Source organism: Coffea eugenioides, unplaced genomic scaffold (assembly GCF_003713205.1).
Source record: "Coffea eugenioides isolate CCC68of unplaced genomic scaffold, Ceug_1.0 ScVebR1_94;HRSCAF=444, whole genome shotgun sequence".
Classification (NCBI taxonomy): domain Eukaryota; kingdom Viridiplantae; phylum Streptophyta; class Magnoliopsida; order Gentianales; family Rubiaceae; genus Coffea; species Coffea eugenioides.
In genome coordinates, this window is record NW_020864831.1 from 371542 (window position 1) to 387008 (window position 15467).

Consider the following 15467-nt stretch of genomic DNA (forward strand, 5'->3'; position numbering starts at 1 on the left):
TCATCAGAAGACCTAAACCACCAAATCAAAATCAATTCCAGTCAAAACAGCCGATTACAGGCGCAGTTCGGCCATCCTGATGAACCCAGAACAGCAATAGTAAATTCGGCTTATCTCATTCTACACTACTCCAATTGATCTGAAATTTTACAGGAACCTTTAAAACATCAATACCTACAACTTTCATGTTTTGAGAAAAGGCCAATTCGGCCTCTATCTAGGACCTAAAATTTCGGACAGAATGAAGAACCAAGAACCCTAATTTCCAGAATTTCTTCCAAAACAGAAATTGATTGCAATTGCCAATCATTTACACTTACTAGAGTCATTCTAGGCCATTTCCAATCATCATACAAGGCCACAACAACATGATCACATTAAACCAGAAAATTCATCAATAAATTGAAAACTTCACCAATTCATCTCAAACCAAGAAATAAACCACAATTTTCAACACTATAGCCACCATTAAGCACAAATTAAGAATCATTAGGTGTAAGAGGAAGTGTAATCATCACTTACCTAGTAAACAAGAGAGAGGGAGTTGTAGAACACCTTAGCTTCCTTTAAAAACTTCACCAAACAACTTACTAGCACCTAATGGAAGAATTTTATGGAATAGAAACTAGTTGATGCAATTGGTTTGGAAGATTGAGCTAAATGGAAGCTTGAAAATTGGAGAAATCTTCTTCCTTCTTGAGCTTAAGAGAGTCGGCCAACATGGAGAAAGAAATGGTGATTTTTTAGTCAATTTTTGAGATATTTAATCTTAAGGGTAAAAAGTCAAAAGTCCAACCAATGAGAAAGTGACACTTGGCACTCTATTAAATGCATTTCTATCCTTTAAGTCTCTCTTACATCAATCAAATCACCTCCTCTTCTTATCTCTTAACACCCGGTAAATTTTACTCAGTATCCGGAACATAACCTAATTGGCCGAATTTTTCCGAACTTTCGCACTCGTGGGTCCCACGTCCGATATATATATCCTTAATTTCTCAAAAACTAACCGATACTAGAAAATCATTTTAAAACTATTTTTGCTCATAAACTTTATCTGGGAATTTTTCTAATCAAGAAAATGTAGAAAAGGCGGGCGTTAAAAAAAAATGAACCCTAGAAAATTAGAAAATTTCCGGGTTCTCAAACTCATTTTTTTTTCGGGGCGTCACACCCTTTCTGTCCGGTTTTGGATCATATGGTTAGAGGCAGAATTAGCCTTTGCTTAAAACATAAAAGTTGTATATATTGATGTGTTTGAGATGCCTGTAAAATTTCAGGTCATTTGGAGTAGTGTAGAGTGAGATATGTCATTTTTACTGTTGCTGTTCTGGGTGATCAGAATGTGCGAACTGCGATTGTAATCGTCTGTTTTGACTGGAATTTATTTGGATTTGGATGTTGGTGTCTTCTGATGAAATGTATCTTGATGTCTTAGCTATCGTATGCCTTTGGAATCAATGCATTTGGACCTGTCTAGACTGAGTTGGACCCATTACAGCATAGTGTGATTTGGTAACCTGCAATTACGGTTCTGGTTTGGTATTCTGCCTTTTTGACCTAGTTGTGCTAGGATTTGGACTGAGTGGCCTTCTACATTGTTGTAGCCCTGTCTTTTAGCTTCGAGATGGTGGGTCTTACACCCTCATCCGATAAGCGTAGAGCATTTTGTGCCATTACCGCAAAAGGAGGACGAAAACTGTTTTTTTTGTTGAGGTCAAGTTAGTGCATTGCTGAAATTTCTGGTTTGCTATTATACTTATATATGCATATGAAACCCTATTGGGGTTGTGATTGGCATGGCTTTATGACTCGTTATCGAGTCTCATTGCACTTGTTTGCATGTTCTAGGAAGTGACGGTGGTGCACGACGTTCGTTTAACGACGGTGCTTGAAACATCACCTACTTGAGAGTGAGTATACTACTCACTTGAATGTTACAATGTGGCTTTGCTCTATGTGATTTTGATGCCTTGAAGGTTTATTTGGCTATTGGAATTGATTGAGGTGAGGGTGTACTTGACCGCCCTCACCCCTTGTGATACCGTTAATGACTGATTACCGTTTTACTGAAATACTGCACTTGCTATATGAGATATTGAATTCATTCATGGAAAACTGATTTGGTGTCGTTTGGACGAATATCCAACGGCCTTACTGTATTACTGAGCTCAACCCCGTAGGTAGTCAATTGAATCGAGCCGGCGAGGGCTTGGTCGTGAAAATTGATATGCCACGGGGACTGTACTGGGGAATCTTGTAGTAATGAGACTCTTGGTTCCGGTATACTCGAGTATTACCAAAAGCTACTGATTGGAGTGCGGGCCCGGTTGGGGTATGTTTGGTGGAAGGGTTGGGAGTGAAGTGGGTTCTACGGTTGGTACTCATAAACGTTGACGGAGAGTCAATGAGATTGGATCAAGAATATAAGCGTGGAAATGGGCTCTTGAGAGCCGTCCGTATCCTTTTACCGACTTGTCTTATTTCTTAATTGCGTACTTGAGATGAAAGTTTAAGGTTAAGTGATCTTTGTTGATTATGTGATAGTTGCTCACTGAGCTTTAGCTCACTCCGTTCCATTTGTTTTCCTTACAGGAAAAATGACTATTTTGAGAAAGAAAGGATCATACTTGTTGGTTGCCAAATTGAGCCATGTATATGTCTATTTTGAATAGCTCTTTGCATGAAACCCTAATGTGTATTGGGTTCACCTTTTGATTGGCAAACCGAACATGTGTATCCATGATGAATAGCTTTTGACATGCCAATGTGGTTGTAAATGTTGAATTTCAATGTATTCATGTTTGGTTGATGTTTGGTTGGACTTCGGAACGATTCGGCTTTCAAATGGCAAAAGAAAAATTTTGACCGAAGAGCACTGGACCGAATCCGGCCAGGAATCCGGCCAGAAACTGGCCGGATTGTCGGCCGGATTGCTTCGGGAAAATTTTGATTCCGGAAGTTAGCCACTGGACAGTATCCGGCCAAGAATCCGGCCGATAATCCGGCCAGATTCCGGCCGGATTCCCCTGTTCCAGGCACTATTCATCGTTTTCGTTTTTTTTTTAATTTTGTTATTTTGGTACTTGTGACTTGTTCGAGCGCGCTTTTATTTTTCCGAAACGTCTTAGATCGCGTGTTACTGCTCGTTAGTCCTGGCGAGAGCTGGGCAGGCAGTCCGCTAACCCCTTTGGTTCGCCTTAGGGGAAGGTGGGGCTGTTACAGGTGGTATCAGAGCCACTTCGCGTGGTCTCTGCGCGGAGTGAGACTGGGCCAAGTGGTGTTGTGGTCCTAATTTCATGAATAGGTCTAAGTGCTCGTTTGAGCATAAGTTATGAACCGGGCATGTGATAAGTGTACGAATCATTATCATGGGACTCGAGGAAGCTAGGTATGTATGTCGGGTAGGAATCTTTAATAAGGATGGTTTACTCTTGGGACCGGCCGGCTCGAGTTGTGAATTATCTTAGATGGGATTCTTGCGCCCGGATACGAAAGATATGAGGGCCTAGGTTAGAAAGGATTTGGTGAACTAGTAAAGCCATTCCTCGGGGGATCGTCTATGTTTGTTTCTGACTTGCCTGTACTTGACTCGACTGATTGTATATATGTGTGTGGTTTGATCTTGCTTGGCTTGTATATCTGTTTGTGATCATGTTGCAATGTATCAATATGTGTTAATGTGCAAGTTTTGAATGTTACTTACATGCCTTGTTACTGCTTTGGTTTAGTACTCTTGTCTAGACCAAGTAAAACTTATGGAAGGTACTCGGAGTGGTCGGGGACGTGGGCGCGGAACTAGACAACCCACACCGGTTAGGGGTACGGGGGAAACCTCGACTGGACCCGATCCTGAACCACAAGCCGATCCCAATGTGCAAATAGCTGCTGCTATGCAGCAAATGACAAACCTGCTAGCACAAGTAGTGCAGCAACAAGCCCAGAACCCAAACCCTAACCCTGGAAACCCCGGAAACCCTGGCCATCATGTCGAAAGCGAAGATAGAGCTCTCGAACGCTTTCAAAAGTTCGCTCCGCCAAAGTTTGTTGGGGGACCCGACCCAGACGTTGCCGAAGGATGGCTTGAAAAGATGGTTGATATATTTGCAGCCTTACACTACTCTGACGAACGGCAGGTGACGTTTGCCGTGTTCCAGCTTGAAGGGGCGGCCCGTTCCTGGTGGAATGTGATCCGACAGAAATGGGAACGGGAGCAGACGCCCAGGACTTGGGTGAACTTCATCAGAGAGTTCAATGCGAAGTTTTTCCCTCCTCTAGTTCAGGAGAGGAAGGAAGACGAGTTCATTCGACTCCGCCAAGGAGCTCAAACTGTGGCGGAATATGAGAGCCAGTTCACCCGCCTATCCAAATTTGCGCCCGAACTTATCATGACCGAGCAACGAAGAATACGGCGATTTGTCCAGGGCTTGAACGTAGAAATCCAGAAGGACCTTGCGGCAGCCCAAATTAACGCCTTCAGCGAAGCAGTGGAGAAGGCACAACGAGTAGAGGATGCTAGGCTCCAGGTGAAAAACTTCCAGGCGAAAAGAGAGGATATCCTGGAAGTAGTTCGGGGCAGGGGGATGAAAGTACCCCTCCCAAGTTTGGGCGGGGAACGGGAGGAGTAAGGATGCCGGGAGTATCACAAGAGAGCCCGTCAAGAGGAGGCTCGGCTCCTGCAGCACGCGGACCCTGCGGGTATTGCGGAAAATTAAACCACTCGGAGGACAATTGCTGGAAGAAAGGAGGAAAATGCTTACTCTGTGGGAGTGCCGAACATCAAATTGCTAACTGTCCAGCTCGCCTGCGCGAGCGGCAAGGGACTCTGCCACCAACTACGACCAACCCTGCCCAGTCGAAGGGGGACAAGGATGGATCGAAAGTGACCTCTCGGGTGTACTCTTTAGAACAACATCAAGTCTTTGACCCATTAGAGGACGTGGAAGGTAAGAATTTCCTGAACCTGGCCAGTGAAGGGGGTACAGATTTGTTAGCTAAGTAAAATGCTCAATGTAATCCCGGAGTAGCCAAAAATAAGGAATTTCGAGGACGAAATTCTTTTAAGGGGGAGAGAGTGTGAGAACCCGTATTTCCCCTAATAATTTTCCTAGGGTTTTTCTCCTTTAATTGCATGTTTTCTGCATTTTCTGGCTTAGGAACATTTTCTTGGTGGATTTTATGAGTAATTATAGTTTTTAGATGATTTTTCTAGCATTGGGTAGTTTTTGAAAAATTACGGATAGATTATGGACGTGGGCCCCACTAGTGCGAAAAGTTCGGAAAAATTCGGCCAATAAGATTAAGTTCCGGATACTGAGTGAAAGTTATCGGGTGTTAAGAGATAAGAAGAGGAGGTGATTTGATTGATGTGAGAGAGACTTAAAGGATAGAAATGCATTTAATAGAGTGCCAAGTGGCACTTTTTCATTGGTTGGACTTTTTGACTTTTTACCCTTAAGTTGAATATCTCAAAAATTGACTAAAAATCACCATTTTTCACTCCTTGGTGGCCGACTCTCTTAAGCTCAAGAAGGAAGAAGATTTCTCCAATTTTCAAGTTTCCATTTACCTCAATCTTCCAAACCACTTGCCTAAACTTGTTTCTACTCCATACAATTCTTCCATTTGGTGCTAGTGAGTGTTTTGGTGAAGTTTTTTGGAGAAGCTAAGGTGTTCTACAACTCCTCTTCTCTTGTTTACTAGGTAAGTGATGACTACACTTCCTCTTACACCTAATGATGTTTAATTTGTGCCTAATGGTGGCTATAGTGTTGAAAATTGTGGTTTATTTCTTGGTTTGGAATGAATTGGTGAAGTTTTTATTTTTTTGAGGAATTTTCTGGTTTAATGTGATCATGGTGTTGTGGTTATTTATGATGGTTGGTAATGAGGGGTTATGACTCTAGTAGGTGTGTATGATAGGAAATTGCAACCAATTTTGGGTTTGGAAGGAATTTGAGGAAGTTAGGGTTTCATAACCCCCTTTCTGTCCGGTTTTGGATCATATATTTAGAGGCTGAATTGGCCTTTGATTAAAACATAAAAGTTGTAGATATTGATGTGTTTGAGATTCCTGTAAAATTTCAGGTCATTTGGAGTAGTGTAGAGTGAGATATGTCGTTTTTACTGTTGCTGTTCTGGGTGATCAGAATGTGCGAACTGCGATTGTAATCGTCTGTTTTGACTGGAATTTCTTTGGATTTGGATGTTGGTGTCTTCTGATGAAATGTATCTTGATGTCTTAGCTATCGTATGCCTTTGGAATCAATGCATTTGGACCTGTCTAGACTGAGTTGGACCCATTACAGCATAGTGTGATTTGGTAACCTGCAATTACGGTTCTGGTTTGGTATTCTGCCTTTTTGACCTAGTTGTGCTAGGATTTGGACTGAGTGGCCTTCTACATTGTTGTAGCCCTGTCTTTTAGCTTCGAGATGGTGGGTCTTACACCCTCATCCGATAAGCGTAGAGCATTTTGTGCCATTACCGTAAAAGGAGGACGAAAACTGTTTTTTTTGTTGAGGTCAAGTTAGTGCATTGCTGAAATTTCTGGTTTGCTATTATACTTATATATGCATATGAAACCCTATTGGGGTTGTGATTGGCATGGCTTTATGACTCGTTATCGAGTCTCATTGCACTTGTTTGCATGTTCTAGGAAGTGACGGTGGTGCACGACGTTCGTTTAACGACGGTGCTTGAAACATCACCTACTTGAGTGGTGAGTATACTACTCACTTGAATGTTACAATGTGGCTTTGCTATATGTGATTTTGATGCCTTGAAGGTTTATTTGGCTATTGGAATTGATTGAGGTGAGGGTGTACTTGACCGCCCTCACCCCTTGTGATACCGTTAATGACTGATTACCGTTTTACTGAAATACTGCACTTGCTATATGAGATATTGAATTCCATTAATGGAAAACTGATTTGGTGTCGTTTGGACGAATATCCAACGGCCTTACTGTATTACTGAGCTCAACCCCGTAGGTAGTCAATTGAATCGAGCCGGCGAGCGCTTGGTCGTGAAAATTGATATGCCACGGGGACTGTACTGGGGAATCTTGTAGTAATGAGACTCTTGGTTCCGGTATACTCGAGTATTACCAAGAGCTACTGATTGGAGTGCGGGCCCGGTTGGGGTATGTTTGGTGGAAGGGTTGGGAGTGAAGTGGGTTCTACGGTTGGTACTCATAAACGCTGACGGAGAGTCAATGAGATTGGATCAAGAATATAAGCATGGAAATGGGCTCTTGAGAGCCGTCCGTATCCTTTTACCGACTTGTCTTATTTCTTAATTGCGTACTTGAGATGAAAGTTTAAGGTTAAGTGATCTTTGTTGATTATGTGATAGTTGCTCACTGAGCTTTAGCTCACTCCGTTCCATTTGTTTTCCTTACAGGAAAAAATGACTATTTTGAGAAAGAAAGGATCATACTTGTTGGTTGCCAAATTGAGCCATGTATATGTCTATTTTGAATAGCTCTTTGCATGAAACCCTAATGTGTATTGGGTTCACCTTTTGATTGGCAAACCGAACATGTGTATCCATGATGAATAGCTTTTGACATGCCAATGTGGTTGTAAATGTTGAATTTCAATGTATTCATGTTTGGTTGATGTTTGGTTGGACTTCGGAACGATTCGGCTTTCAAATGGCAAAAGAAAAATTTTGACCGAAGAGCACTGGACCGAATCCGGCCAGGAATCCGGCCAGAAACTGGCCGGATTGTCGGCCGGATTGCTTCGGGAAAATTTTGATTCCGGAAGTTAGCCACTGGACAGTATCCGGCCAAGAATCCGGCCGATAATCCGGCCAGATTCCGGCCGGATTCCCCTGTTCCAGGCACTATTCATCGTTTTCGTTTTTTTTTTAATTTTGTTATTTTGGTACTTGTGACTTGTTCGAGCGCGCTTTTATTTTTCCGAAACGTCTTAGATCGCGTGTTACTGCTCGTTAGTCCTGGCGAGAGCTGGGCAGGCAGTCCGCTAACCCCTTTGGTTCGCCTTAGGGGAAGGTGGGGCTGTTACAGGTGGTATCAGAGCCACTTCGCGTGGTCTCTGCGCGGAGTGAGACTGGGCCAAGTGGTGTTGTGGTCCTAATTTCATGAATAGGTCTAAGTGCTCGTTTGAGCATAAGTTATGAACCGGGCATGTGATAAGTGTACGAATCATTATCATGGGACTCGAGGAAGCTAGGTATGTATGTCGGGTAGGAATCTTTAATAAGGATGGTTTACTCTTGGGACCGGCCGGCTCGAGTTGTGAATTATCTTAGATGGGATTCTTGCGCCCGGATACGAAAGATATGAGGGCCTAGGTTAGAAAGGATTTGGTGAACTAGTAAAGCCATTCCTCGGGGGATCGTCTATGTTTGTTTCTGACTTGCCTGTACTTGACTCGACTGATTGTATATATGTGTGTGGTTTGATCTTGCTTGGCTTGTATATCTGTTTGTGATCATGTTGCAATGTATCAATATGTGTTAATGTGCAAGTTTTGAATGTTACTTACATGCCTTGTTACTGCTTTGGTTTAGTACTCTTGTCTAGACCAAGTAAAACTTATGGAAGGTACTCGGAGTGGTCGGGGACGTGGGCGCGGAACTAGACAACCCACACCGGTTAGGGGTACGGGGGAAACCTCGACTGGACCCGATCCTGAACCACAAGCCGATCCCAATGTGCAAATAGCTGCTGCTATGCAGCAAATGACAAACCTGCTAGCACAAGTAGTGCAGCAACAAGCCCAGAACCCAAACCCTAACCCTGGAAACCCCGGAAACCCTGGCCATCATGTCGAAAGCGAAGATAGAGGTCTCGAACGCTTTCAAAAGTTCGCTCCGCCAAAGTTTGTTGGGGGACCCGACCCAGACGTTGCCGAAGGATGGCTTGAAAAGATGGTTGATATATTTGCAGCCTTACACTACTCTGACAAACGGCAGGTGACGTTTGCCGTGTTCCAGCTTGAAGGGGCGGCCCGTTCCTGGTGGAATGTGATCCGACAGAAATGGGAACGGGAGCAGACGCCCAGGACTTGGGTGAACTTCATCAGAGAGTTCAATGCGAAGTTTTTCCCTCCTCTAGTTCAGGAGAGGAAGGAAGACGAGTTCATTCGACTCCGCCAAGGAGCTCAAACTGTGGCGGAATATGAGAGCCAGTTCACCCGCCTATCCAAATTTGCGCCCGAACTTATCATGACCGAGCAACGAAGAATACGGCGATTTGTCCAGGGCTTGAACGTAGAAATCCAGAAGGACCTTGCGGCAGCCCAAATTAACGCCTTCAGCGAAGCAGTGGAGAAGGCACAACGAGTAGAGGATGCTAGGCTCCAGGTGAAAAACTTCCAGGCGAAAAAGAGAGGATTTCCTGGAAGTAGTTCGGGGCAGGGGGATGAAAGTACCCCTCCCAAGTTTGGGCGGGGAACGGGAGGAGTAAGGATGCCGGGAGTATCACAAGAGAGCCCGTCAAGAGGAGGCTCGGCTCCTGCAGCACGCGGACCCTGCGGGTATTGCGGAAAATTAAACCACTCGGAGGACAATTGCTGGAAGAAAGGAGGAAAATGCTTGCTCTGTGGGAGTGCCGAACATCAAATTGCTAACTGTCCAGCTCGCCTGCGCGAGCGGCAAGGGACTCTGCCACCAACTACGACCAACCCTGCCCAGTCGAAGGGGGACAAGGATGGATCGAAAGTGACCTCTCGGGTGTACTCTTTAGAACAACATCAAGTCTTTGACCCATTAGAGGACGTGGAAGGTAAGAATTTCCTGAACCTGGCCAGTGAAGGGGGTACAGATTTGTTAGCTAAGTAAAATGCTCAATGTAATCCCGGAGTAGCCAAAAATAAGGAATTTCGAGGACGAAATTCTTTTAAGGGGGAGAGAGTGTGAGAACCCGTATTTCCCCTAATAATTTTCCTAGGGTTTTTCTCCTTTAATTGCATGTTTTCTGCATTTTCTGGCTTAGGAACATTTTCTTGGTGGATTTTATGAGTAATTATAGTTTTTAGATGATTTTTCTAGCATTGGGTAGTTTTTGAAAAATTACGGATAGATTATGGACGTGGGCCCCACTAGTGCGAAAAGTTCGGAAAAATTCGGCCAATAAGATTAAGTTCCGGATACTGAGTGAAAGTTATCGGGTGTTAAGAGATAAGAAGAGGAGGTGATTTGATTGATGTGAGAGAGACTTAAAGGATAGAAATGCATTTAATAGAGTGCCAAGTGGCACTTTTTCATTGGTTGGACTTTTTGACTTTTTACCCTTAAGTTAAATATCTCAAAAATTGACTAAAAATCACCATTTTTCACTCCTTGGTGGCCGACTCTCTTAAGCTCAAGAAGGAAGAAGATTTCTCCAATTTTCAAGTTTCCATTTACCTCAATCTTCCAAACCACTTGCCTAAACTTGTTTCTACTCCATACAATTCTTCCATTTGGTGCTAGTGAGTGTTTTGATGAAGTTTTTTGGAGAAGCTAAGGTGTTCTACAACTCCTCTTCTCTTGTTTACTAGGTAAGTGATGACTACACTTCCTCTTACACCTAATGATGTTTAATTTGTGCCTAATGGTGGCTATAGTGTTGAAAATTGTGGTTTATTTCTTGGTTTGGAATGAATTGGTGAAGTTTTTATTTTTTTGAGGAATTTTCTGGTTTAATGTGATCATGGTGTTGTGGTTATTTATGATGGTTGGTAATGAGGGGTTATGACTCTAGTAGGTGTGTATGATAGGAAATTGCAACCAATTTTGGGTTTGGAAGGAATTTGAGGAAGTTAGGGTTTCATAACCCCCTTTCTGTCCGGTTTTGGATCATATATTTAGAGGCTGAATTGGCCTTTGATTAAAACATAAAAGTTGTAGATATTGATGTGTTTGAGATTCCTGTAAAATTTCAGGTCATTTGGAGTAGTGTAGAGTGAGATATGTCGTTTTTACTGTTGCTGTTCTGGGTGATCAGAATGTGCGAACTGCGATTGTAATCGTCTGTTTTGACTGGAATTTCTTTAGATTTGGATGTTGGTGTCTTCTGATTAAATGTATCTTGATGTCTTAGCTATCGTATGCCTTTGGAATCAATGCATTTGGACCTGTCTAGACTGAGTTGGACTCATTACAGCATAGTGTGATTTGGTAACCTGCAATTACGGTTCTGGTTTGGTATTCTGCCTTTTTGACCTAGTTGTGCTAGGATTTGGACTGAGTGGCCTTCTACATTGTTGTAGCCCTGTCTTTTAGCTTCGAGATGGTGGGTCTTACACCCTCATCCGATAAGCGTAGAGCATTTTGTGCCATTACCGCTAAAGGAGGACGAAAACTGTTTTTTTTGTTGAGGTCAAGTTAGTGCATTGCTGAAATTTCTGGTTTGCTATTATACTTATATATGCATATGAAACCCTATTGGGGTTGTGATTGGCATGGCTTTATGACTCGTTATCGAGTCTCATTGCACTTGTTTGCATGTTCTAGGAAGTGACGGTGGTGCACGACGTTCGTTTAACGACGGTGCTTGAAACATCACCTACTTGAGAGTGAGTATACTACTCACTTGAATGTTACAATGTGGCTTTGCTATATGTGATTTTGATGCCTTGAAGGTTTATTTGGCTATTGGAATTGATTGAGGTGAGGGTGTACTTGACCGCCCTCACCCCTTGTGATACCGTTAATGACTGATTACCGTTTTACTGAAATACTGCACTTGCTATATGAGATATTGAATTCCATTCATGGAAAACTGATTTGGTGTCGTTTGGACGAATATCCAACGGCCTTACTGTATTACTGAGCTCAACCCCGTAGGTAGTCAATTGAATCGAGCCGGCGAGGGCTTGGTCGTGAAAATTGATATGCCACGGGGACTGTACTGGGGAATCTTGTAGTAATGAGACTCTTGGTTCCGGTATACTCGAGTATTACCAAAAGCTACTGATTGGAGTGCGGGCCCGGTTGGGGTATGTTTGGTGGAAGGGTTGGGAGTGAAGTGGGTTCTACGGTTGGTACTCATAAACGTTGACGGAGAGTCAATGAGATTGGATCAAGAATATAAGCGTGGAAATGGGCTCTTGAGAGCCGTCCGTATCCTTTTACCGACTTCTCTTATTTCTTAATTGCGTACTTGAGATGAAAGTTTAAGGTTAAGTGATCTTTGTTGATTATGTGATAGTTGCTCACTGAGCTTTAGCTCACTCCGTTCCATTTGTTTTCCTTACAGGAAAAATGACTATTTTGAGAAAGAAAGGATCATACTTGTTGGTTGCCAAATTGAGCCATGTATATGTCTATTTTGAATAGCTCTTTGCATGAAACCCTAATGTGTATTGGGTTCACCTTTTGATTGGCAAACCGAACATGTGTATCCATGATGAATAGCTTTCGACATGCCAATGTGGTTGTAAATGTTGAATTTCAATGTATTCATGTTTGGTTGATGTTTGGTTGGACTTCGGAACGATTCGGCTTTCAAATGGCAAAAGAAAAATTTTGACCGAAGAGCACTGGACCGAATCCGGCCAGGAATCCGGCCAGAAACTGGCCGGATTGCTTGGGGAAAATTTTGATTCCAGAAGTTAGCCACTGGACAGTATCCGGCCAACAATCCGGCCAGATTCCGGCTGGATTCCCCTGTTCCAGGCACTATTCATCGTTTTCATTTTTTTTTAAATTTTGTTATTTTGGTACTTGTGACTTGTTCGAGCGCGCTTTTATTTTTCCGAAACGTCTTAGATCGCGTGTTACTGCTCGTTAGTCCTGGCGAGAGCTGGGCAGGCAGTCCGCTAACCCCTTTGGTTCGCCTTAGGGGAAGGTGGGGCTGTTACAGTACCGCGAGCGGTGAGCTTCTTCCAACAACTCCTTCTTAATATCCGCATCCTGTGGTATAACCAACTGGTTTCTATACCTCAACATCCCATCCGAACCCACATTAAAGTCGGGTATTATTCCTTTCTCGACTTTTTCCTTCCACTTTAGCACCTGGGGGTCCTTCTTCTGAGCCTCTTTTATCCTAGGCAATAGCATGGAAATCACCTAAATATTACTAAACAACACTTTGTGTGGTTTAAGTTGAGGATTCCATTCCCCAACATTTTCTAGTAGCTCCCACTCTGTCACCTGTAGACTAGATACTTGAGCTTTTCGGCTAAGGGCATCCGCTACTACATTAGCCTTACCTGGAATAGCGGTGGACCCCGCTAAGGTGAAAGCCGTTACAGAATGGAAACGGCCTGAGAGCCCAACTGAAGTTAGAAGTTTCTTAGGGCTTGCAGGATACTATCGCCGCTTCATAAAAGATTTTTCTAAGATAGCTGGACCTCTGACGGACTTGACTAAGATTCACAATCAATTCATCTGGAATTCAAAGTGCGAGGCCAGTTTTCAAGAGACACACATATACAAGTGCACGGCAAAACTATACAAGTTACCCGACATCCGGTCGGGGCAAAACCCATTATATACAAGAGCACCTCGGCTCTCAAAAATGAGCAGATCAAGTCCAGATACAAAAGATGGATAAGTAGAACAAAAGTCACATAGGCGGCCCTAAAGCGTCTCCCCTAGGGGTCCAGTCCCCAACCGAGCCCAAAGTATCGACATCCTCCATCGGCTCCGGGCCAGTGGCCCTGGATGGCACCTCCGCGACCACATCTAGCACAATCTCACAGTCGGCTATCACGCCCCGGACCCGCTCCCGTAGCTGCCTCTTCATGGCAAAGAGGTGCAGGTGTGTGTCGTGTAACTGATGACGGAAGGAATCCGTCCTCTCCTCCTCTTCTCTAAGCCTCTCCTCCATCTCCCTAAGGCGCATAGCCTGGCCATGAGTCACTCCCCTGGCCTTATCAAGTTGCCTGGTCGGACGATCAACTGCCTTCCCCAGGCGGCGTCTCTCGTCGTCCACCGCCAGGACGACCTCATCTGGGTAGCCATAGGTGAGACGACACTCACAAGGTCGGTGTGACATCCGACCAAAGGGTGAATATAGAGTGTAGGGCTCCCCCGACTTCTTCTGGTAACGGATCACCCGTCTACGCGCTACCCGGTTCACCGGGCCCCCCACGGTTGGAGGTCTCAGTCCCGGTCCGGGTCCCATGTTGATGGGTCTCGTACCACTCGAACTACCCGGATCCATACCTACAAAATATTAATTCGTTAGTTCGCTGGCATTTCAGCTTAAAATATAGCGTTCATCTTAAACGAATCAAATCCGCCTAGTGTCTATCGCATATGCCTCGATTACCCAAGTCCTTTAATCTAAGTACAACTTACCATCCTCAGACAGATGGACAATCGGAGCGAACGATACAAACTCTTGAGGATATGCTCCGAGCGTGTGTAATGGACTTTGGGGGAAATTGGAGCCAACACCTCACATTGATAGAATTCGCATACAATAATAGTTACCACTCCTCCATGCAAATGGCACCGTATGAAGCACTATATGGACGTAAGTGTCGCTCACCGATCTTTTGGGATGAAGTCGGGAAAGAAAGATCTTGGATTAGACTACGGTGCCATGGATAGTAGAAGCAGTAGAGAAAGTTAAAATTATTCGCCAGAGAATGCAGACGGCTCAGAGTCGGCAAAAGGGTTACGCCGATCACCGAAGAAAGGATCTGGAGTTCGAAGAGGGAGACATGGTATTTCTCAAGGTAACACCACTCCGAGGAACAATTGCGGCCAAGAAAGGGAAGAAGTTGAAGCCTCGATATATAGGGCCGTATAGGATTCAAAGCCGAGTCAGGACAGTGGCGTATCAGTTAGAGTTACCTGTTAAAATGTCCCGAATCCACAATGTCTTCCACGTCTCGTTATTGAAGAAGTATTATCCAGATCCCGCACACATCCTACACACAGAGGACATCAAGTTAGACGAAACCCTCACCTATGGAGAACAGCCGGTACAAATTTTGGATCAAAAGGTGAAAGAACTAAGAAATAAACAGATATCTTTGGTAAAGATTTTATGGAAAAATCATGATGTGGAGGAAGCCACCTGGGAAGTAGAGGAAGACATGCAGAAGGAATATCCTTCTTTGTCCACAAACAAAGGTATTAATTTCGAGGACGAAATTGCTCTAAGAAGGGGAAGTTATGAGATCCCGGTTAGCCTTTGATTTCAATATTATGTGATATTGAAGGCATTTTGTTCTATTTTGTACGAATTTAGTAGAAAGATATAAGGCAAAAAGGGATTACCTTTAACTTTGGTCACTTGTAAGCTTGAACAATCACAAGAGATCCTAGGCTAGACGTCCCAAACTCAGAACTGATGAAGATGATTCTACCACGGAATGCCCAGCGCTGGAAAACTGTAACTTGAAGCTCCAATCTGATTTCTCTGCCTTGTTCAGCCCTTTCCTTCTTGCACTTTCTCGTTTCCCTTTCTCCCTCGGTAGTCACTTGATTCCTCTACCTTCCTCTCTCTCTCTGTTTCACTCTCGGCTCTCTCTACCCAGCCGCCAACCTCTCAC

At 43.8% G+C, this 15467-nt stretch overlaps 1 protein-coding gene across 1 annotated transcript; it reads left to right on the plus strand.

The window, feature by feature from the left end:
• Nucleotides 1-14555: 14555 nt before the first annotated feature.
• On the plus strand, nucleotides 14556-15110 carry LOC113759151. The gene has a single exon (XM_027301719.1). The coding sequence runs from the start codon at nucleotides 14556-14558 to the stop codon at nucleotides 15108-15110; it is 555 nt and encodes a 184-aa protein (XP_027157520.1).
• The last annotated feature ends 357 nt before the right edge of the window (nucleotides 15111-15467 follow it).

Bases quoted from the DNA above. Each gene is read 5' to 3' on its own strand.
- LOC113759151 (XM_027301719.1), top strand. From the start codon at position 14,556: ATGCAGACGGCTCAGAGTCGGCAAAAGGGTTACGCCGATCACCGAAGA.